Source organism: Pholis gunnellus (assembly GCF_910591455.1).
Source record: "Pholis gunnellus genome assembly, chromosome: 13".
NCBI lineage: Eukaryota > Metazoa > Chordata > Actinopteri > Perciformes > Pholidae > Pholis > Pholis gunnellus.
The window spans coordinates 2917789-2943186 of record NC_136540.1 but is presented as its reverse complement, the minus strand read 5'-3'; the positions used below and the strand labels follow the sequence as shown (position 1 = coordinate 2943186).

The window sequence follows — 25398 nt, the reverse complement described above, 5'->3', positions numbered from 1 at the left end:
CAACGTTGGAACTTTTCCTCCTCCATCTAGCGTCGATGTGTGTAGCAGAGTGAGAAATGTGCGGCTTCCCTGCAGCGCCTCCAACGGTTTTCAAACACATTTAGTCATGGCCATTGATCTGCACCTGATGCTTTGTTGATTTGATGTACCTGACTGCTCCAGTTTACTCAAGCCGAGCTGCGGTATTTGCACTGCAGACGGCGGCGAGAGCCTCGGGCTGAGGGCCAGCCGAGTATTTCTCCTTTTTAATGCTGTTAGCTTGTACTTCGTCACAAACAAGCGACGGAACGTAAGTCGTACTTCAGGTGAAGTAACTCAGAACATTTCTCTGTACTTTTATTCTAACTTGTGTTTGGAAGTTAATGTATTTCTAACGAGACTAGACTTTGGAGGGCTTCAGTATTTATACTTCACATCTTTACTATTCCATGATATTTACAACTGATGGGCGAAATCACTTTGCATTTCATTCAGCTGATTGCTTATATTAGCATCCTCACATGCTAACGTGCTAATACTTGCATACATAGTAGTAATTATTGGATATTAGCAAAGAGAGTGTTTAGCATCCAACATTAAGCAAACCAGACCGTAGTCTTCACTTCTATAATTTGCTGAAACTCAATGCAAATGTGTTTACGTTTCAAAGTGCAAACACATCAGCTGCGCAATGACGCAGCACGTCACAGTGCGCCGTTTCATCTGACTCGTGTCACTCACTGAGCGGTACGGACAAGAGAAGTAGTCCGGGCACAGAAGCAGAGATCAGAGAAGCAATTGTGGGAAAAAGAAGGAGAAAAAGAAGTCTGCTGCTTTTCTGCAGCACAGACAGAAGACTGGCGTATCTCGTTGCATGGATATGCTGCCAGTGCTATTGTCGTTCTGCTAATAGCTTTGTAGTTCTGTAATCTGTATCATGGCTGCTTTGTAGTTCTTGGTTTTTGTTTCTATATTATAATTCTACTACTGCTACGTATTAGGGACCGTCATTTCAAACAAATACTATTCCATATACACCTGGAATATCAAACTTTCTAAACTACACGTACTGCGTGCTATCACAGAACTTTGTCCTGTTGCCGCTTATTGTGAACCCTTATCGAGATTCACCTCCCTGCCCGCAGGAGGTCAGGAGGTCATGAATAAGAGATTTGAATCCAGTCTTCTGAACAGCAAAAAGACCGGCCTGTCAAGGGAGCATATTTCTGAGATTGTGTTGTTCTGAAATGCCCGTTGTCAGCGGCCTAAAGTAGTGTCAACAGGCCCCAGTGCTCTCGTTGATGACGGGCCCTGCACGCTAGTTACTAAGATATGATGCATACACACACACACACACACACACACCATATCGTCCCGTCAACATTAACATAACATTTAACCAGCAATTACCATTGCACATCTGTACATGACAAAAATACCTCAGAAAAAAAGAAATTACTCATTTAATTGAATCATTTGTTATAGTCAGTTCATAGTTTTAATTGTTTATGTAGAATAAGCAGCATTTCATGTTGTTAAAAGTTGCTACTGACTATTTTACCCCAAAAAATGATGAAGTGGGTGGGTGTGTTTGCCCATATTTGAGGGAATATTTAGCAGATGGCAAAAGCGAGTTCTGTGAGTTATTCTGTGAACACAGGCCATATTTCTGAGGAAGCAAACAGAAGTACTTACAAGTGTCCGATTACTGCCCAACATGTTGTTAGAGGAGCCGCTCTCTATGCCTCCCCCACCCCAAGGGTCCCAGTGCAGCCGCATTGCCTGCACTATATATTCATGCCTCTGGTTAGTGAAGCTCTGAGCAGCTTTAAGTCTATTACTGCCTTTTCCCTCATGATGAAATAAGGTTTTTAGTTTAAGAGTACATAAAAAGTGTTATCAGTGGGGCGAGGTGAGGTGGGGGGCCGCTGTGCGCGCTGACCGGAGAGCCGTATGGATCGTCGGAGTCTCAGAGATTATGTCCATTGATCAGACAGGAAGGGGTTTGTGTGGTTTCTATTGACGGCGGCCTCCTGTCTGACGTTGTGTTCTGTGATTTCAGGGGCCGAAGGAGCCGTGTTCAGCAAATCAGTGGAGACGCCGCACGTCAGGGCCGAGCCGTTCAAAGAGCTGAGGTGAGTCAGAGTCTGTCTTCTATCAGAGCGCACAGCATGTGCAATAATTAATCGCATAATGGGCAAACTTGTACGTCAACTGAGGCAGAAACACAGACATGAGTACAAATAATGTATAAACAGTTCATAAACAAGCAACGTTATCCTGCAGCTACGCTGCGTAGAAACTGCAGCATTCACACAAAAACACAAACGTACCTCCACAGAAAGTAATCACTCGCTGGAGCAAAACGCTGTTTCCTACTGAACGTGTTCACGTGTGATCTAGATTCAGCTGAAACCATTAGTCAACAAAAAAATTACTATCAGCAATTTCATAATCAGCTAGTCATACAAGTCAAAGCTGACATATTCTCTGGTCTGAACTATCATCTAAATCTTAATATAATACAATTAATGTATTATAATATAGAGTGAATATTGCTGGGTCTGGACTGTTGATCGGATCGAAGTCAATGAATCAGATTAAGAACACATTAATGCGCAACACAATAATGAAAGTAATTGTTGTCCTACATGTATAGGATCTGTGTATACATATAGTATCTAAACATGTCTTTTTCTCAAGTTTAAATTTGTGTTGTTTGCGTAGTGGGGGATATTTAATAAGGATTTGTGCGCCTCGCAATTGTGTGTCTTCTTCGTTGAAGAGCCCCACTGAGGTTTTATGCTGTCAAATAGAAGGAAAGTGACACTTCAGAAGTGTGTGTTTGTGCTGGGAACGTATGCGATCATTCAATCTGATTTGCCATCGCTGACTGAACGTCACAGCAGAGGAAATGAAACGCTAAATCTATTTCCTGTGAAAAAGAGGTGTAGAATCTGCTGATTTAATCCGATTAGATTTAATCTGTTTACATCAATACTCTAGTAAAAGTATTCACACACTGACCACATTATATTCATTAACAGTGCAGACTAATATCCATTTCTAATCACAGAGGTTCTGTATTTGAATTCATGATGTATGGCTAATTGATGAATCATCAACGCTCTACGATTGGCTTTCAGATCCAGTTTGATTCTTCTGATGCGTTTATTAGCTATTTATGCCCAAGAAAAGTCTATAATGTGTCAAAAAATGTAGCATTAAAGGATTTAGAATCTATCAGCTCATTTCAACATCGACATATATGCATTTTATGAAACCGTGCAAATTATATTTGAGGTCACAATACTTCCGCAACTTACTCAAGTGTGTAACAATCTAGCCACCTTTCTATTGACTTGGGGGGGGGGAATGGGGAAAACCCAGTAAAGAGGCAGGATTTACATGTAGAGATCTATAAAGAGGTGGAAAGAGCACTTTTCCGTGGGCCATTAGCTCTCCTGTCAGGTAATGTCTGTCTGTAGGAGCCAGAATCGCTGCTGTGTTACATGCAAGTCATCTTTAGATCAATGGGTCCATCTTTGGTAACGGATGCCCCCCCCTCCCCCCGTCCCTTCCATTTTTTCTTCACTTCCAAATCAACATCAAATGTTCATCGACATCAACAAAAATCAGAGCAATATATCCTGTATCAAGGGGAAATGGACCAAATATGTCTAAGGTGAGAGAGAGGAGTAAATGGAAGCTGAGAGGAACTGGAGACCATGTTGCAATGGGCCGTGGGCCCCTCAGGTAAACACTGTTTGTTTGCACTGTTAGCGCTGTTAGCACAGTAAGCTATGGGGCCGCCAGCTCGCCATCGACATGTTGAGAGATGTTCCCGATCCTGAATATAGAGCCTTTAAAGTTGCGGAGTTCTAGTTGTTATGAAGCTGAAACACCGGTAATAACCAGAACGGGGCAGGAAAAAGGTCTAGACAAGCAGGTACAGATATACAGGCTTCAGGAAACAGGTTTGCAGGGCTCCAGATTAAGAGGACAAAGAGCAGGGAAACAAAGGCATAAAGCATTGTTGACTATCTGGCAGGGAATGAGTGGGAATGAGCCGATGACGTTTGAAGAAAGCACTGGAATCAGACAGAGTTCGATGCAATAGAGTTTAATCTTCAAGCAAAGAATTCCACCCGAGTTCACTCTCCGGAGAGCCACTGATTTATTCCGTTCTTTACATAGTCTTATATCAGTGCGAGGACGGGCTTTACAACATCTGAACGTGAACTCATCTGACATGCTCTACAATTGAAAGACCACGCTCTTGAAAAGAGCCCCGTTATTGTCCACTTCTGCCCTGAAGTGGACAACAGAAGCCACGCTGACCACAGATTTGCCACGAGGGACCAAGCTACAGCCACCTTTCAAGCCTGAGAGTCTGATAATCACGAGATCCTTTTAAGGCAGACAGGTGTCACAGGGTTTCTGCTCCATGACAGGCATCAGTCAAATTTAACTCTGACAGAGTGAGTGAGTGAGTGTGTGTGTGTGTGTGTGTGTGTGTGGCTGCATCCTCCCTCGCTGTCCTCTGTCGTGTTAGGATCCTGTCCATCCATGTGTGTGTTGTTCCGTGTGGACAGCCAGGGATGTCTCCTTGATGTAAACGTCTTGTTTATCATCTTTCTCCTGGCCGTGCTGTCAGATGTGATGACAGTCACTCAGAGAGAGAGAGAGAGAGAGAGAGAGAGAGAGAGAGAGAGAGAGCGGCTCTTTATTGATTCAAATACGTATTTACCGTGCACACTTTTGTTTTCACATACTTTGTGTTCTCAGGTTTTATTGGGCCATGTACAGTCTGTGCTTGATTGACATCTCCCTCACACCCCTGTCACACCTTTTGGGTTTTGGTAACCTCATGTAATTCCCTGCACACAACCTGCAACCTTTAATTTAGCAGAATAACAGGAAACACCTGTGAAGAACCATTAAATGCCTGAAAAAACACAGCTGGCAACAATGTTTGTGTATATTTTTTTGCTTCCTGTCCTTTTTTTTTTTTTGCAGTAATGGTATAAACAGGTGATAACAACATTGAAGTGCATGTAATTTGACATAACAGTGCCATATCCAGAACCAGACAATTGAAAAAACGATGTGTTCTTAAGTGCTGTTAAATCTCTTTGAACAAAACAACATGGAAAACATTTTGTGTCACTTACTGAACTTACTAAAAAGTGACTCCTGTAACGGAGTAAATGTAAAGCATTACTACCAACGACAACGATCAAAACACCTGTTGGCCATTCTTGTGCCTAAAGGATTTAGTTTATTTAGGTGAAGCCCTGACCTTTGACCCGCAGCCATCACTGAGCCAAATGTCCAAGGTCGAACCAAGGCGTTGATCCACGACAACGTAGCTCTTAATCCAGGACCCAGTTTGTCATGAAATTTGCCGTGGATGTTTGTTTTTGTCACTGGATGAAACCGTTATTTGACTTCATTCAACCGCTGAGTTTTAGCTGCATGTGTCGTTCTTACGAGTAAAGGTTGTGAGGAAGAGGTTGTTCTCAGATCGAGACCTGTTCTGAACGCACCATAGGTTTCCTTTATGGATGTCTCCTCATAAAACATTTGCGATGAACATTTTGCACTTCCGTTCAACAATAATGTTCTTCTTAATTCACAGATTTTTTTATAATCTTTGCATTATATTTCCCTGAAATCATATTTATATACAAAGCTAAATAATGTTGATTTGGTGCCTCAGCAGATACACTACAGCAGTCATACAGAGCTGAAAACCAGCAACACCCTGCTAATACCTACTCCATTCAGATTTCAAGCAGGAACCAGACCTACATCTTCTTTGCAAAATTGTAACATTATTTTGATCTGAAGTAAACGAGAGGCGGAGATGGAAAGTGTCTGTGAGGTGAAAATAAGAAATTCTAGAAAGAGAGAAAAGAAGAGATGACTAAAGTACAAAGTGTGAAGATTAAAGAATGAGAGGAAGTGAGGGGGAATGAAAGAGCTTGAAAGGACAAAAGTATAGGAGACGGGCAAAACAGGAGAGAGCGAAAATAGAATAGAGGACTCATTCCTGTCAGATACAGACCGAGATAGACGAGGAGTACGGGACAAAAAGAAGACAGACGAGGAATGGAGGCATAATACAAAGGAGAAAAGTGGAGCTTTGTTTGACAGAGAAGAAATGCTGCAGAGACGAGACGTGTGACGAGAATTAGGGTTTGGATAGAGAAGGACTTTGATGACAAATATCTAATAACAGTATTTCAGTTGCGTGTGCGGCGAGATGAACTGTGATTCATCAATCACTGCTGCTTTCCTTTCAAAATCATCATTTCGAATAATAATAAGACGGTGAAAAAAAGTCCCCTCAGTGATGCGCAGATCATTTCTGAGCGCCGCTCCAAAGCCCCTCATCATGTGATTGTCCGTATAATTTGTCAGTCAGAGTCGAGGGCGATGTGTGTGTTTTTTTCCTTTTCCTCCTCCCCAGTGTTTATGCATCTTTGGTGACAAGCAGTCAATTGAGAATGAAATATGGCACAAACTATCCAATTACATCAGAAAAGTGGAGCGAGCTCGTCGGTGCGTGGCTAAAATTCAATCTTACTCTAATCTCTCCCGAACCCTTTGGCAGGTAGTAATCGAAGGATTCAAACCCCATTTCGGGATATCGCGCTAACCCCCCAACACACACACACATCTCACAAACACACACATTGACAGTAAGCGTCATATCCATCTGGGAGGTAATGCCTTGTCAACAGGATGTGTCCTTGCATCTGACAAACACCTTTGTGAAAGTGAAATGGCAGCGTCGGGTGAATTTGACAGTTCACCTTGATTTATGTCCCGGCCAATTCAGAGCACAGATAAAAGGAATAAAAAATGAAGCAATAAGAAGGACAGTGAATGCGGGACTGTGAGAACCAAATGGAAGCGACGGGAACAGCTGCGAGAAGAATTGTGAGTTTTTTTTTTTCTTCAGGTGAAATGAGATCACTTCCAGCAGGAGCTGAGAAACTAAAAGTTTTCACATCATGAAAACTTTGATCGACTCACCTAAAGTCAATCTGGTGATGTTTGTCCCATAGCTCTTCCTGTATGGACAGTTTTTAGTGCCCTGCGGTCTTCACTCTGTCATATTATTGTGCTGAGATTGAAACTGAGCTGACGTACAGAAAACGCACAGCAGGAGGCTGAATTCAATATTCTACGGTATGTTCACAACATGTTTATAGAGTGCGGCAAACAATAATATAGACAGTTCAGGTATACTGTAGTTATATGACTCAGTAAGAAGTAGTCTCCTACGTTTGCTGTCCTCAGCGAACCAACCTCACAGTGGTCTGCGTCGAGATCAGAGACTCGGTGAACGTTGCCTGAAGCTCTTTCTCCTCTGTATCTTTTCCTCTTCCTCTCCTTGTCTTCCTCGCCTCTCCATCTCAGCTCCTGTTTCGACTCTTGCCGTCTCCAATCTCCCCTGCTCTCGCTCCATATCAATGCCTGCTCTATCTTCGCGGTCCCTCCTCATCCTCATCCTGCCCTCACTTACCCTCCACCCTCCTCTTCTTCTTGCCTCAATTTACCTTGATCCACCGTCTTTCCCTCAGCCCCTCCTTTCCGAGCCTGATCTGCTGCTCCTCTTTCTTCTCCTCTCATCCCTCTGCCCTTCGTCTTCTCTCGTTCTTTCTTTCATTCTCCTCACGTGCTCACGTCCTTTTTTTTGTTTTATTGTGCTCACTTTGCTTCTCCCATATTAATCTCTGATCCTAAACTTCTCTCATCGTCTCTCTGTTTGTCCTTGTTGTTTGATTTATCACGGCATTAAACTGCACAGCGCCGTCATAAGCAGTTAACCAAAAAAGGAATACTGCGACACCAAAGAATAGGAATCGGGGCCAAAAAACACATATTCCCATTAGAAATAATGGGCAGCATATTACATTACTGCAAAAGAGAGCACGTCTGCTGCTAGCTTTCACCATTAGCACCTTAGCACATTAGCGTTAGAATAGGTAGCAAACTGAGGTCCATATCCATGACACTTCTCTTCCTCCACTTCTGTTTCTGTCCTGCCTAATGTCACAGTCGCACCTTTCTTTTCCCCTCCCCTCCCCCATCGTCATCCTCCACACCTTCAGCTTGCACTGATCTCAGTAATTCAGCGGATGGTGTGTTCCCCAGCAGTGTCCGGCTGTTCGCCAAGCAATCAGCTGCACTCGCCTCGGCCCGAGATTGCCATTTAACCTGTGATTTGCTGCGTGGCACGACGGCAGCCGATCTCAACTCACCGTTTGCTTATATATTTATAAACGCCGAACCGTTCTGACCGCTGTGCTCACACCGCGCAAGAAACAGTTACAGGAAAATTTGGAGAAGGCGTCAGTGCCAAGGACAAAGGAGTTACGTGTAGAGGAGACGGAGAGTGCAAACGCTGCCCGCAGGTTTACATTTTCTGTCTTCAATAGACTCCAATAACTTCTGTTATATGAAGGCGGGCGATATGATATTAACCTTTGATCCCAGCTGCCAGAAAAATACAGAGAAAGGGGAAGAGGAGGATGTACAAAAGTGAAATAGAAAACAAGAGGGAGAACAAGGTGAAGCTTTATCGATTGCTGTGGGGGAATTAGTTTGTGGCTTTCATGAAAGTAAAAGGTGACATCAGGGAAATAAGATTATAAAGCAAAGACAAATGTAAGCAGCACAATAAGCAGGAGACAGAAACTGGAAAAGAGTAAATATCTTGACATCGCATGGCATTCTTGAAGTTGGTTTGTACGCATATAGCTTCCAGTTTTCATGGTTAAATCTAGATTTGTATTATGAAATATGAAAAACTGTTTATATTAAAACGAGACAGAAAAAAAGTGAAGGAAATGGTCAAATCATTCACGGGGACTGTGTAGAGGAAATGAAAAGTCATATAACCGAGGGACAGAAATACTCCGTGGCCTGAACCCCCCGCGGAGCAACCTGGGAGAACGAGGGAGGATGAGAGAGGAGCGAGGCCTTCACATCCACAAACACTGAATACCTCTTTTCAATTTCGTAGAAACTTCCTCTCTCTTCCTCCTCTTACAGTATTTCTTTGTAGGGGTGAAGATCCAGGTACCTCAACCGAGAGCCACAGACGTTTTTTTTCTATTATGGATAACTCCTTCTCAAGTATATCCAAAGATGAACCTGTGAGGCTTTCATGGCCTCAGACTGCCACCGAGCTTGATGAGGATGCACAGGGGGGTGAAGGCAGTGTCCAAAAAATGGCTTGTCGGATGTTTGAAGACGCCCACCACCAAACTCCATTTTTCCACTCAAAGCCAGAGCGCCAGAGCTCTACATCCCTGAGCTTTTCTCAAACCTTTTCTCATTCTCACCGCGACCTCCGTGGGACACATTTTTTGCTCTGTTGTCTTGCAAAGCGTAGGATTAAAGTCTCAACCATGTTCACTTAATGTCCAGACGCAACAGTTTTAAATTGCGCCGGCTCTAATTTGTTTTTATTCGCCCTCCGGTGGCATCGGTTAACGAGAATACTAATGGGTTGTGTCAGCACTGTTGACGCAGGCACAGACAGAGAAACTAAAATAAAACAAGCCGGCCGAGTGAGTGATCGGCCCGATGTGTTTGGAGGAGAGAAGACAGGAAAGCTGCTAATTAATCCAATTTAATCAAGCGCTCGTTTTGAATTCAGTCTTTCAACTGAACAACTGAAAATCAAACCACGACGATGAGGCGTACAGATGATGTGCGTTTGATTAATCACCATGTTTCACACACTGTAATTAATGTGTGTTCAGGCTTAACCCTCTGTGGTGCAGAGAGCAAAGGGTAATGCAAAGGAGATTAAAGTTTTAATTTGTAAACTTGCTCACCCTCCTAATCAGAGGAGGTTCTGTCACGTATGTCAGCTTTTGGTCACCATTTCTTCCCTTCGGTATACTGTGACTCAGGCAGTGCATCCGTGAGAGTTCCTGAAATACCTCAATAAACTGAGCCTTTGGAAGGAAATATTTGGAGAGGCACCACAGGTCAGCCAGTGGTTAATAACTACTGTAATGATTTGTGTTACTTAAGCACATTGTACGTCACAGTACACATTTATATTGGTGTTTGCATGCGATCTAAAACTCAAACTCCCTGTAGTGGGCAGGTTGTTTACTCGGGGCTTCAGGTGGACTGCCTCTCTTGAAACTGTCTGTACTCCACTTCAGCTCCCCATCAAACGGCTGTTGGTCACAGCTAAAGTGTTTATGTTGACAAGTTGTACGGTTAGACGCTGCTGGCCTTATGGTGAATGTGAAATAAACAGACAATTTTCATGCTACAATTTCGCAGCCTTTTTTTTACAAATATACTTAAATATATAGATAAAATACTGGGGGGAAATATAAAAGGGAAAAGGAAAGTAGAGTCAATGTTTAAAAATGAAAAGTAGGCTACACACCCTCTGGATAATATAACCAACATGTGCAAGGAATCGCAAAGCTTTAATTTTTGTAAATGCAAAAGTACTCTGACGAGTTAGTTTTCTCGATAGGTAATGCTGTAACCTAACGAGTTACTTTTTAATGGCTGTAACGTTGTAATGTAACAAGTTACACTAAGAGCCAACAAGACAATACAGATTTTGACTTGATAATTAGGATGAACTCTCTCTTTTCTCTCTCTTGGCATGCACCAGTTGGTGCCCATCCGAAGTGCTTCATACTACTTTTGGGGTGAAACATGTCCGTCCTCCACCCCGACATTTTTCCCGCCAGATAACCGGAGTTTGAACTCAAACAGAGGTTTCTTGACATATTGTGTTATTCTACTTTGCTGAAAGTTTGCTGCTGCCCTGTTTCAACATTTACTATTGTAACAGTGCAACCAGCTACTTTACAGCAGCTCGTCTCTTCATCCTCTGGGGAATTCAGGTCACTGCTTAGGTGACTTTGTTCACCTGCCAGGAGCATATTCAGAGAATGACACCAGCCGACTACAGGGGATTACATTGGAAACTAGATAGTTCTGTTCTTTCTCTTGCTCTTGTGTTACTTTCGCTGGTGCAACTTGTTATACTATCCTGTCATTTGGAACATTCAAGAGACCTGCAAACAGCTTTATTTGATATTGTTACATACGAGGCTTTTGTGTCTTCATGTTGACAACCAATCAACAGAATACTCCAAATGAACACATGACACAAACACATCTAAATTCTTACTTAGACCCAGAACACTGGCGTAGATGATTGACTCATACACTGTGTAATGTGCATATAAACCGAACCTTTAAAAGCAGCTCCTCACTCAGAACTAAAGCTCACAATCCCCCAGCTGAATAATACAGTGTGTGTGTGTGTGGGATATCAATGAAAACCTTCCCTATGGAGAAAACATCACGTATTATTTCCACAACTGCCGTTGTGACAGGAAGTCTACAGAGACCTCCTCTGCAGGTCTGAATCTACTGAAGCGTTTTGACACCTTTGCTGCTTGCCGTAAAGATCGGCTCGTGGCTCTGAGTGGTTTTGTCAAGATGTGAAGAGGAGTGGGCTGCTTTTTAATCCTCGTAGAGAAATGTCTAAGCCGGCGCAGCATGCAGGTGGGCCATAGTGTCAGATCCACTCAATTTCTACTCCATTTATGGTGGTGGTCCTTGAAAGGTATTCTTGCATGTGTATCTTTTTTGTGAGGACGAATTTAAGTTGCAAACGTTGAGACTGGGGCCATTTTTGTTTTCCCTCCATGATCCACAAAGAGTTTTTTTTGTTGTTGGTGAAAGTGATAAAAAGAAAATCTCTGCTACGTCCTGCACAGTGTCAGAATGACAGCTTAAACAGCCTAATAAACAGACTGCTCGTTTACAGGACCTTGTTAAATTAGGTTTGACACAAATCATATGGAACAAAATGGAACAATTCCAATTTTCTGACGATCATAACAAAGAAAACTAATTGTGGGTTCATTCACGGCGTAAACTTCTGTCTTGTCTTGCTTTCTATCATTTGTTTTTAAGACAAAAGCTGTCCTACTCAAACATTATCAGTAACAGCGCTGTTCTTCCTCTGACTCTTCCCAGGCTCGAGTCTCCCACTCGCTCCCTACTGATGGAGGCTCCTAAAGGCATCCAGATCCTGGCTGAGGCAGGAGACATCCAGGCTATCTGCAGGAACGAGCTGCGACTGGAGTCCAAAGACGGAGAGGTGAGTCAATCTTTGTAACCTTTCATTAAGTTGTTTGTTTGATGACAAAGCTGTGAAGGTAAAACACCTGGATTTGTCCGGGATATTTGCCGTTAAATGCAGTCCCCTTACTTCGAACGTGCTTTCGGCACAACAACCAAAAACTTCCACTCTTTGTGCTGACAAGTTGAGAAATTAATTTCTCTTGTCCTCCGGCCATACTGGCTGATGGGGCTGTATCTCAATTCAATATTTCTCCTGTCCAAACTTATGTTTAGCAAACAGCGATCCAAACAATAGTTAGCTCCCTCCGCCAAAATGGACCAGCATTTAGCTTATTGGCTGGTGGCCGTTTCCCCACATACTGGCCGTCCACCAGAATCTGAAAGAGCCTCACAGAAAAGCAGGAAAATAGAGAACAGGAGTTGATTGTTTTTCTCATTCTTTTCGCTGCCCATCCTCCTTTCAATCACCAATTATTTGGGTCTTTCACATGCTTTCTCTCTCTTTTCCATCAATCTTTGAGTCTTTTCCAGCTTCCTGACATGTCTTGTCTCCTTCTTACTTCCATTGTCCTATTTTCTGTCTTCAACTTTGCCTATTTACCATCATTTTTTTCCCCTTTTAGCTAATGCACTTCTCATCCTCACGCTGCTTCTTTCATCCTTTCCTCCCTGCTCCTAAATTCCTCCCAACCATCCCCTGATTCGTTACACACATCAGTCCTCACATTCATCACAGCCGGCTGTGCTGATAAAAGGATTTCCCACCTAAGGTTGCTCCAGTCATGTCATGTCAGATCTGTTCAAATCAGCGAAGGAGGATTAGGGAGAAGAAAGTGTTTAAAAGTTTCCCACAAAAACATTTCCATACGTCGAGACGAGCTCTGATATGAGATGGACGAGGAGAGAGAGAGACTGTTTCCGCAATGTGCCCTTGGATTAAAAGTAACCAAAGTAGCCACGCCCACACCTCATCTCCCTGCAGTTTTCACGGCTGTGTGGTCGAAAGTGAGGCCGTTAAGCTCATGATGGTCAATTCATATAATTAGAATCACGTTCTCACACTCCATTAGTTTTGCAAATGTCCATTTGTCAAACCTCTGTCACACACATCCACACACAGCCTTTCTCTCTTTCTCTCTCCTCAGGACCCCAACGGCACTGCCACGGCAATAGCCGAGGCTTTGGTCATTAGACACCGACAAAAACCACACAAGCAGACACAGAAATAGACACGCGCACACCTGAAGCCACTCAAGAGTCACATAACATTTACACATGCATGTTCTCTAAAAGGGTAACTTCACCCAGTCTAACCAGAGGTGACAACTTGTTTTTTCCCACACCGTGCACAGCAGTGATGTACTGTGACGCACCTAAAAACACCCAGCTGTGATGCAAGGTAATTGTTTTCCTCCCTCCAAAATGTTGTGTGGACTCTGTGAGGCACTGGAGGCATTTCAGCCAAGGAGGCAACCTCTTGCTTCTGAACAGTGAAGCCAGTGTGGACGTGTCTTTTTCCTTCTAATGGCCAACAGGAAGACTCTTTGTATAGAAGTCATTGAGAACTTGACCCTACTTCTCACTTGTTTTGTTTACTGAGTAAACATGAGTTTATGGCCTCAATCGCTTGTTTCAAGTTGTCTTCAATGCAGCATGGTTTTGTAAATGATTGGCCCATTCAGAGTCAAATAGACCATGAAGCAGGGGACGCTTTAGGCAGGGCTACCTTTTGATTGACAGGTTGCTACCGTGGCGTTGTCTGGTCTGGGATTGTTTGTTTTGTCCTAGAACTTTAACCATTTTTCAGTGTGTTTTAAATTTCATGAAAGTTGATTGTAACATTTTGGATTCTAAAAAGATAGCGTCCGGTTGTGCAGAGCTTCACCTTCTTGAGCCACAAGCTGGATTCAAAACGGTCGTCCACAAACCAAATGGGTGACGTCATGGTGACTACGTTCGCCTTGTGATCTACGTTTCAGCTTTTGTTTTTCACCGTCAGTCTCATTTGAGTCTGACGGAACAGGTACTTTTCTATTTCCATCAATACAGCGCTCAACAGGCGGCACAAGGACTTCAATACACAATCACAAAGTAAGACCACACTGTGTGTGTGATTGTGTATTGGACTCTGGGCACTGCAGGAATGTGGGGTGACCAACACTCAGCACTGTGACTGAACACATTCTGTGTAGACAATGATGGAGGACTGCAGCATGCTGCTCTGCTAACGTTCTACTTTTGCAGCACAGACATCGTGTAGACATCGAGATGGCTTCACTGATTGGTTTTCCCCATGCAGAGTACAATGCAGAGGCAAAGTGCATCATCAACGTGCGCAAAGTGGGAGAGTCCTGGGAAATTAGAAAAATAAAACGACGAGAGAAAATCTGTAAAAACCTTTACTTGCCTCGTCCATATATACTTTTGTCCTTCACTACAAACAAGCACTCTTTCAGCTTCACACATACATGAAGTCATCTAGTCACACACACTTAACACCCGGTGTCTCACACTGTCTGCCCCTCGTGGTGAAAGATGTGTTCAACAGCAGCTGTCTGAGGTAGTCAGCTGAGACTCTGCTTTAAAAGTGTTCCAGGTCATTTGATGGCGATGCCTCCCAGAGGCGCCTGGTAATGGCTCCTTTACCTTTTTTTATGGTTGGAGAGCTCCTCCTCTCCTCGGCCAGTGAGATACCAGTTCTGTACGAGCCCCGGGAGGCCGGGAGGAGAGGGAGGAGAGGGCAGATAGATGGGATTCATGCAGCAGTGGTTCGTGTCTGTGCAGTGGGAGAAAGGCAGTTTGTTCCAATCAATGTGGGGTTGAAGGGAATGAAATGAGCGGATGAGTAGCTGTGTGCTACCATTGCCGCAATCCATGAGATATTTGTCCATCGAGATGATGCCAAGCAGATGCATTCTGGGTGACTTTTCTCATGGATACTACTACTGCCACTTGAGAGTTCACACTGTGTACTTCAAATTCAACACACAACCTCCATCATTCACTGCACTCACTCAGCTATTCTGTCACTGTGCAGATGTGTAAAAGAGTTGGAATTGCGCTGTAAGTGTGGATTGATGCATCTCTAATACATAAAATCTGATGTCAGGGAAAATGGATATAGTCTGCTACTGAGTTCAATATCAAGACCACTTAACATTCTATGCAAACAAAAATATTGAGATGTTAAGAGCCACAGACACGATTTGTGCAAGTCCAATCCTGTGAGATAGAAGATGTGACATGAAAAACAAAGCTTATAAGCTATGGAGAGCGGGTGAAGAGATTTGCTTCACATGACACATGATTCAGTGGAGGTGAGCCGGGGTGAAGATGAATGGGAAAAAGATGAGTTCTTAGCCTATAAAGAAAGCAAATGATTGACCGAGTCTGAATGAATCCTGACTGTAAGGAGGTCAAACATTATGTGGGGTTGTGATCTGAACAGAGGCAGGATATGTAGATGCAGATGTTTATTGAGGTGAGGTGATTTTAGGGAGATTTACGACGTGTTGAGATGTAGCTGGTTTTCTGCCAGAAGTTACACATCGTGACCATCGACGGAACAGTCCTGTCTGGCTGGCCTCAGTCCAAACACCTTAATTCACCATCAGTCAACAAGAAACTACTTAACTTAGACGTGTCTTTTAAACAGCAAGTGGGTAACAAGTCCAAAGTCACAATAATTCAACTGAGAAGTCCAAACTAACCCAATATATCAGACTTTCTGAATCCGTAATAACGCTACTTAAAGATGAGTTACTGGAGAAACGATTCTAAAGTTGATGAATCTTGGTTGCTACAAGGTGACTTGAGGAAGAGCGAAGTATTTGTCACTGCAGAACAGGGTCCATACGGAGCTCTTGGAGGTATTGACTCTCATCCCAACTGCTTCTCACTCATAGTGCTTGCAGAAGGTCAAGGTCTAATGGAGCCAACAAAACCACATCATCTGCAAAGAGCAGAGATGCAATTCTGAAAGTCCTCTAATCGGACACTCTCCTCCCCCCAGCTGCACCTCAAAAACGGAATGTTTCTGGAGACCCCTCTTTAGCTTGACGGCCTCCTTGCCACCATGACAGGCTCCAGCAACCTTCCGACCACAGTGAAGGTTTTGAACGTAGCTGCACTCGGATTCCATGTCCCAACCCTCTCCTCGGTTGCACGAAGAATCCTAGAGGTGGTAGTTGAAAACCTCGAAGACCGGGGCCTCAGTCAGTCAGACATTCCCAGTTCATCCTCCCTACACTTGTTGGTTTACCAGTTCTGTCCAGCAGGTCCCCCGCCATTTAATCCAACTAACCACCAGTTGGTTATCCAACACATACAGCCAAAGATCTGATAGGGTGTTGACAAATCACCCAGGACTGAAATCTTACTGACTGCCGCTTTAAGACAAGATAAGAAAGAAACATATAAGATATTTTCAATTCTATGGGACCCTCAGACAATTTGTATATATAGCCTTTGACATGCTTTTGTTTCTCATTGACTTTGAATGCCATTTAATACCACTTAAATCTGCATGTCCCCCAAAAATGTCAGAGAATCTCTGAAACAACCTCGAATTGCCTATTTCTCCCTTTTCTTCCTATTTGTCCCACAGGAGATCTGCTTATTGTGTTTCCAATTTCACCAGTTTTCTCTCCCTCTCCACCAGATCTCTCTGGATGCTCGGAGGATTCGCCTGATGCGGCTGCCTGAGGGGAAAGCCTCCACCAGCTCCTCGTCCTCTGGGAACAGGCAGACTGTCTACGAGGTTTGCGTTTGTCCCAACGGGAGGCTTTTCCTGTCCCAGGCCGGCACTGGATCCACCTGCCAGATCAGCAACAATGTCTGCCTTTAAGACTGATTCATACAAATATAAATAAATACACAGATATCCTGAAAGAAAAAAAAACGGGCAAAAACAGACAGAAGTACACATATTGCCTGCCTCCAGGATCAATAAACAGCAAACACTAGATACAAAGACTGCCTGAGCTGAGGGAAAGATCAACAATCTGTACCTATACAGACACACTAATGTATACACATTACAATTACACTATCAGACTGATATTTAGGCTAAACCGATATGTTTTAACAGGCCAGTACCAGAAATTTTGGATTCAAGCTGCTGACAGCTGGTCTTTTGTGCCAATATTTCAATGCTAAAAAGATATTTTCTCCCTTAATTTTCTACGTTTCAGAGTGGAAAAAAACTTTAAAAACTGTATTTAGAGCATCGCGGGACTAAAACTCTCCACTGTGTGACACACATCTCTCTAAGCTCTTTATACACACAGCACTGCAGGAGTTATTAGGCTTTTAAACGGAATTACATGAATAAAAAGAAAAAAGAAAAGAAAAAATCTTTGCAACTTTTTTATACAAACCGAGGTGATATTTGGAATATACACAGGACAGTGACTGGCTGTTTAATAAAAGGACTTTAATGGAAATATATCGGTCTGACCCCAACAGTCATACATGACGTACACACATACGGCAGATGCACACACTAGCTTACAGACATGCATTCACACAGTATACATGTAGTGTACGTGGTGTACACACACACACACACACACACACACTGACACTCTTTGCTCGTAGGAGCCTCCTGGTAGAAACTGAGAAGAAAATCTCCAGAGATTTACGAGAAGAGACACCGATCTGTTCCCCCGTCTCCCTCAAGCGCATATCAGTAACGAGAATCACTAGGGTGATCACCCATGGCAACAGGCCCCGCCCACTCCCCCCTCCCCTTCATTCCTCTTCCCCATTTTCCTCGTCTTCTCTTTTTTTTGTCCTTCTCTGATGGTTACCCCCCCAGCTGAGATAACTGAAGGGTTTATACTTTTCCCGTCGTTCATTAGGCATTTTAAAGCCCCGTAATGTCGGCTATAAGCACTCAAATCACAACGACTCAGACTGAACGATGGTGTAATGAACACGGAGACGTGTCATGGATGTATTATAAGAACTAGATTCCAAAATGGCACCCATTAATTTGCTCGGCCGGCACTCGATCAAAAAAAAAAGGTTTCCAGTTCACCGGCTCACTCGGCCTTTCAGACTTCACTGGTGTTAAAATCACTATTCTAGGCTCCGTGAACGTTTTACCAATATAACACCTTCATGGACTGGAATTGCACAGTGGCCTCTGGGGTGACACTGTTTCCAGCTCTCTTAATACATCCACGGGGCTTTTTTGGAAGGTAGACCTCTTTATGAACTGCCCTTTCAGTCTGAACACATACCAAATCCAGAAGTGTGTGTGTGCTGTATATGTGTATACGCATTACGTTATGCGAGTGTGCCAATACATAAACCCCCTTTTGGATTTTGTGAAAAAAATAAATAAAAATGATGCTTAAAAGCAGAACAGTGGGGAATCTCCAATTGAACTTGTAAACAATTGGGTCAAAGGTGATTCCAGTTCAGAAGGCAGACAGGAAGTCTTTCTTTGTTGAGGTCTAAATCATCACAAAACATTACAGTGAATTAGCCCACAGAACATTCAGCTCATTTGGTCTTTGTTACAATCTGTTTGAAGTGTATTATGATAAACTATGACTGTTCACATCATATCACACTCACCCAACCTAGTCCGTGTTAACAACAGCTGTTTAGCTGACTTGTATTTTGACATTTGAACATGTTCTTACACTTCTTGTGATATGATGTGAACACGTTCTGCCACACAAACTACTAAACCACTGGTCAGCTTTTAGTGTTTTATTTGATGTAATCGTTTGATTTGAATCTGAATAGAAAGCTGTTTTGATTTCACATAACGTCTGTCAGAGTTCTGTTAATGCGTAAAACACACGTCACGAATGTTCAATGTGAGCTGCTTTAACCTCGTCGGTGGTCACCCTACTTGTTTCTTGCACTGGGACGTTTTTACAAAAAGGACAAACAAACTAACGTGAGCCACTCTGTTGAAGGAGGGGAACTGTGCCTGTGCCTTATGTCGATGCACTTGTGGCAAGAAGAAGCACATCACACAGACTTTCTTTGGCATCAACGAGTAACATGATCTCTGATTTCAGTTCCGTTTCATCCCGATCACCATTCTTTCCCCTTTGTGTGAATGCAAAGACCTTCAGCCACAGCTGACCGCAGCGACCCCTGCTAATGCCACCTGACTCTGCAAAAGGATGAGTTGTTTTTCCTATTTAGCCCTTTAGCTTCCCCGGTTTGGGATGACGCTCTTCTTACTTTGCTTTTTATCATCATATATTCTGTGTGAAGACACGCGTGTATTTCTGTTAATGATTTGAGTGGCAAACCTATGATCCTGTGGAGTTTAACAGACAGGTAACAGCACTGATGGGTCTGATGGCCGCTGCTTAATGCAGACTACTCGGCCGAAAACATTCGTTTTCTCCAACATGTTAAGATCTTTACGTCTTTGCACACTTGTTTCTCATCTGAACAGGTTCGGATGATGAAAGCATGTTCATGTCTGAACTCTTTTCCTGTGTTTTTAGGTGGAGACCGCTTTGGCACTTCGATCTTGTTTCGTATTTATATGCAATACCAAAGCACCGCAGCGCTGCTTCCTAGCTCTATTCAAACCCTATTATAATGATCATTAACAGTAAAACTGTAGTGTAGTGGCCATATATCTATCAAGCAACAATTTAAAAAAGAAATTGTCTGTCATTGGATATTTAGCAGAGTCCTCCAACATCAATGGTCTCGTCTGGCAGTGGAGTTGAATTAGCAACTGCCAACGTGGAAACATTTCTAATGAACATATCTGCAAAGTTGTACACTTTATATGGAACATGTCAGTAAAAAAAATAAACAGTACAGTAGTTTATATGGAGATTAGCAAACTACAATGTCCGTAAAAGCAACTGTACACATGCAATGGCTGCTGCTCTGACCATCTTGCTACGTTGATTTGAACGGAAATGTCTCACATTTTTCTTTCCTATGCGTAACACAGGACTTTCACCCAGGAGAACCCTGTTCGTGTCCCATTTGAAACCAAAAGTCAACATTTCTGCAAGCATGATACAAGACTGATGTGGTTGTAACTATGAAATATATATTTTTTGTTCAGAAACGACGACATTCAACGTATCCGTGGTTTGCAGAAATGTTCAAGGCCAAATTGTTTTCGTTTGGTGTGTAAAGACGTAAAGATCTTTGGTGACATCGCCCACGAGAAACTCGACCTTTTGACCCAGTGCCTTGTGATAACTCCTGAACACCATCATAGTAGCACACTGCATTTATTCACATCTTGTGTTGTTTAAAGTGTGGCATCCTTTCTCAGAGTCAGGTGAACCCAACTCCTCACTGTCTCAGCTTCTCTGTCGCTGCGTATTAAAGTACTTTCAGAAATATTTCACAACAAAATGGAACTTATCTGTTGTATTTGTTTTTTGAAATACATGTACACAAGAGAAATACACATTTTTGTACGGTTGTATTTGTAAATAATGTATACACAACCACGTCGGTGCGCATCAAACAATAAGCGCCGACGAAGGACAAAATTCTGCTCTTTTTCAAAAAGGAAAGCCTTTTTTACAATGTACATCACTATGTGTTTTATAGTAAAATGGCAGAAAAATAATGCTAACGGATTCATTGAGTTAGCATGTACAGCAATGTATACAATGTTCGCCTGTGGAGAAGAAGCTGGTTTTGTTTGTATGCCTTCTCCTTCCTGTACTCGTCTCTCCTGCTGAGCTCAGATGTTTCACACAAACACAAACTTGCTCTCTTTTTGTTTTGTTGCTGTTCTGTTGGGCCCAAGGTCTTTGCATTCTCTCCAGGTGTGATGTGTGTGTGTGTGTGTGTGTGTGTGTGTGTGTGTGTGTGTGTGTGTGTGTGTGTGTGTGTGTAAATTTGTGCTACTACGAGTGAGCTTTCATTTTGTTCCTATGCTCCACAGAACGTGTTAAATGATTCTCAGAGAAGCAAACACAGAAACCAAAAGCAAAGAGAAGCAGAGAAGGAAATGATGCTCAGGGTTAACCCTGAGCTACAACAATGGGATTAATACAGAAAACACAATCATCAGATCATAAACAATATCAATCAGACTCAAGATATTTGCACAATGCACACATTTTGGAGTGTAAGTAACCTAAAGGTGATCAGACTGCATTCTGTGATTCAGCCCTGTGTGTTCACGCTGAGTGCTCTGTACTTGCTTCCTAACATCCGTCCTGCAAATTTAAATTGTTCTTCACTCTTCAGTCTGAAACTGCCGTTCATGGAGTAGTTTTAAAAGATGCCAAAATAAAAAGGCGTTGTTGAAATTGACTGCAGTAGTCATTGGATCCTCCCTGACCAGAAGAAAAAAAGATGAAATTCTCCCTACTGAACAAGAAACCTTTATCGCTGCAGACTTCTTTGTGAACTTTCTCTTTTTCTTCAACTATATAATTCAATTAAACTTGACAATACGAGGATCATGTTGTAAGCATCCAACAACTGCAACTGTCTTGAAGCTTCGACATCGTCCCAAAGGGGTCGTTGACACGTTAAAACACATACTGTCACAAATGTCAGAGACTAGAGAGCTTCTTTTTAATTAACTTCCGGGTTAGCTCGACTGGATGCACCGGTATTCAGGATGTATTATGTTTACGTTGATCTACAGATGGTGGTTCACCAAGTTGACATTTCTGTAGCATATATTAAAGCGGTCGATATTCCTCTCACGCTCTCTATAGAAGTCAGTGAAATCTCAAAAACAGGACAAGCTGATGGTTCAACATGCTAATTCTCCTGAATATCATGCTTCCCTTATGTAACCTTTATCTTTTCTGTACCTGCTGCTCTGAATACTGTAATGCTGACACACAGAACAAGATGTCACACAGCATTGAAGGCAATAATAAGAAAGTCAAAACACAAATTATTTTTGAAGTTTTTTTGAAGTTTTCAGACTTTTTTTAGATGCTGGTTTCAGGCCACCTGAGAAAAATGTGACTTGACGGCGTCTAATCCTTAACGAAACAGGAAGTCATCTGCTTCCTCAGGCTGAGCAAGACTGGACTAAATTCCTCTTCATCTGCAGCGCAAACATTTCTGCTCCAACTCGACAGTGTAGTGGGTGGATAGGGGACAGCGGAGATAACACAGAATCATGAGGTAACCCACGTTCGACTTCATCGCATCTAATTGCATAATGTGTTTTATTTGTAATCGATATACGACACGAGGCCGTAGCTACGTTGTGCTAATGATGGTCTTGTCATGTCAAGACAACAAAGCTTCACAAAGCCACACAAGTTTGATTTTGAAATCGAGCTTTTCAATTCCCAAAAAAATCATTTTGCAACAGTTTTCAATGATGGAGATAAAAGTTAGTGAAGCCCAGAAAAATATGTTAAAAATGATGCACCGTTATAGTTTATACTACATCCCATGATGTCCCCTGATCATATCATTGATGATCCAAACAGAAACTGGGACATGATACAGTATTCAGTCTACCCAACATGTCATAAAACAGCTCTCCAGTGTGTGTGTTATCTTCTGCCGTTTCCTGAATCACCAAGTTTCCACATTTGGTTGATATCTTCCTCATCTTCATGGAGCTATATCGCTCTGATGGCACGTGGGTAATCGTATGTGTGAAATTGGTTTCCAGAGAGTTCTGATGCCTTTCTTTGTCTCTTGAGCGTAGAAACAGCTGACGTGCCAATAAGAAGCAAACACGCCCTGGAGCTTTCTGTCCGGTGTTAATGAAGCTTCTTATTCCAGGAGAAATAGTCTGAACTGTCTCTTTGTGTTTTGTACGGAGAAAAGCAGACGGTTGTTTAAGTCCACGCCTTAATTCAAAGACACTATTGTCCTCTAGATGCCAACAATTGTTGTAGAAACCGTGCCGTTACTTAAAGTCAAATATTCAATCCCTTAAAACAGACAAAGGGGTCCGTTTTAAAGCTGCTGTCGAGCAACTGTCCACATTCGCTCAGCATGAACTTCCTTCTGCATATTTTAATTTGACAGTTTTCAGGGCCTCCTTTCTTGTGGGCCGTGTTATCGGCCCAAGTGAACCGGTGCCACCCCGCAGATTAAGCCGCGCTCCTCGCTTTCTTCACCCTATGACGGCGAGGCCAGACTCCAGAGAGAGCGTTTGATCTGTGTTTCAGAGCAGCTGGAGGCCCGGAGTGTGGAGTGTGGGCTTTCAGCGGGTCGGCTCATTAGCTAACCTCAAGCTTTCAGATTCACTGCAAAAAGTCTACATCTTAGCGTGGCATTAAAGTTCTCGTCCTGTTTGTAGATATTTTAGAACCACTGATCTGCATCAGAGCGAGACTGGCAACAAGTCACATTGAAATGCTCTCTGCCTGCTATTTCTTTATCTGACAATAACTATCAAAGGATGAAAGTTAGCAGGATTAGCGGCGTCCCTATCAATCACACATTCGATATGCCAACTTAACTCTGTTATCAGGGTTTTGACCCGGTTTATCTTTTCACTCAACGGCTCTTTCTTTGTCGGTTCACTGACGGCTGACTGAGGACGTTTCAAAGTCGAGCGTCTTTTTAACAGAAACGCAAACATTTCACATGATTTAGTAAAACAAAAAAGCTTCTTCTGATCCTTCATACAAAAGAGCCACTCTGTTAGAGATGACTCCACTCTGGCCTATAAAGACGAGAGTGAATGATTGACCGGGCTTCTCTGTGTCTTGTGCCTCAGCTGACAGGAGAAAGGCTTTTCATTGCTTTTTGTTTTACCTAAAAGCCAGCACGAAGAGGAACGACGTCTGTGGAATGCATTGCAGCTTTACTTGAACTATGAACATGGAAAATGTTTGAACACACATTTAGAAGTATGTGGCCTGTTGTTGGGTCGGTGAGGCTGGTTTATTTGTTGAGTAAGTTCCAAAAGAAGTGATTTCATCTGGTTAAATATTCAAATCACCCGTGTGTCTTTGAGTCTGCTTTTAATATTTGACTAGTCTAACAGCATTACAAGTCAGCTGTTTAACATTGCCATGCCGAAAAGGAACAGCTTCTCCTTGATTATTTTATATAGTTTTTGTATGTTACAAACCATTTGGCTTCCACATTTTGAGTTGAGGTGTGGCGGGAAAGCTGCTGCTGTCCTGGGATCTGATTCTACTCTAAACGTCTGATTAGGTCAGCAAAAAAAGAATAATAAAGTGTTTTCAGCTTTTCATCTGGTGGATGGAAACGTTCTTCTCTGGGTGTCATTTGCTTGTTTTGTTCATCAATTTGCTTTTTTGCCTGAGCTCGTTACCGAGAGATGTACCACAAGATGTTGAGTGCCGTGTATTTGAATTCTGTTTCATCTGCAGTGAGTGTAAAACCCTTAAAGTATATTTTGTGTTTGAGCTGTTTCTTGAACTGTGTGTGTGCCTAGTAGGTACTGGATCAATGGTGTTCATGAACACTTTGGAATGAAGTGTTTCCACCTGCCAGAGGTACCAGCTGGCCGGGCTTTTTTTAATTAAAAGGTCAAACGTGGACGGTCTGTATTCCACGGCGGCTAAAAGAAATGCTAACCGATATATTTGCAGTGTTGTTTGATGAGTTGTGGTCATTTCTCCTGTTTGTTCTTTTTTTGGGGGGAGGGCAGGGCGCCTTCACGAGAACGTGCCATGCGACCTTTTGAAAATGAATGGTTTCATTTCAGCGGAGATCAAGGACTCTGAAACAAAACACTCCGACGCTTCTGATGTCATTCTGTCACGTTTTCACATAGATTAAACACAGCGAGCTGTTTCAAAGCAGTAGATGTTTTTTGTACTCTTGGCCCCTCAAAAAAATGTTCCAAAAAAGTTCCAATTCTGTGAATCTGAGATTTGTGAGATTGAGAATTTGATTTGTCATTTCGTAACTTACAGGATTGTTTTTCTTTCTTTTGTTTTTTTCCGTGTGTACCGTGATGAACGCAAAGGGCATCCTCACACATTCTATGCAAACAAAGGGATATAGAACACATTGTGATAATGCAATGAATTATGTCAGTAAATGCTCTTAAATTGATTATACTTTCTGTATACAGTTTGTATTTATGAGTTGCAATCTAAACTGTATCAATAAACTTATTTTAAAACGAGTACTTCCACCTGACACAGTGACAAAGTGTTTCACTGAAACCCTTCAAACACACACACACGGCAAACCCTGATGGTCTTACATTTACTGGATCCAGAGATCACTATAGAAACACATAACCCATCGTAAAGGTCCAGGGATAATGCCGAATTTTCACCTCTGCGAAAAAGCTTGCGGAGCTCGCAGAGAGCGATGCGCACCTCG

General features: G+C 42.6%; 1 protein-coding gene across 1 annotated transcript in view; it reads left to right on the top strand.

The window, feature by feature from the left end:
• The window catches only part of sgcd (sarcoglycan, delta (dystrophin-associated glycoprotein)), a 115822-nt gene extending 90669 nt beyond the window's left edge, over positions 1-25153 (top strand). Inside the window, exons 6-8 of the mRNA XM_079171724.1 lie at positions 2042-2114; positions 12031-12154; positions 16799-25153. Coding sequence (XP_079027850.1) covers positions 2042-2114; positions 12031-12154; positions 16799-16984 — 383 coding nt within the window. The 3' untranslated portion in view covers positions 16985-25153. The remainder of the gene's footprint in view (positions 1-2041; positions 2115-12030; positions 12155-16798) is intronic.
• Positions 25154-25398: the final 245 nt, after the last annotated feature.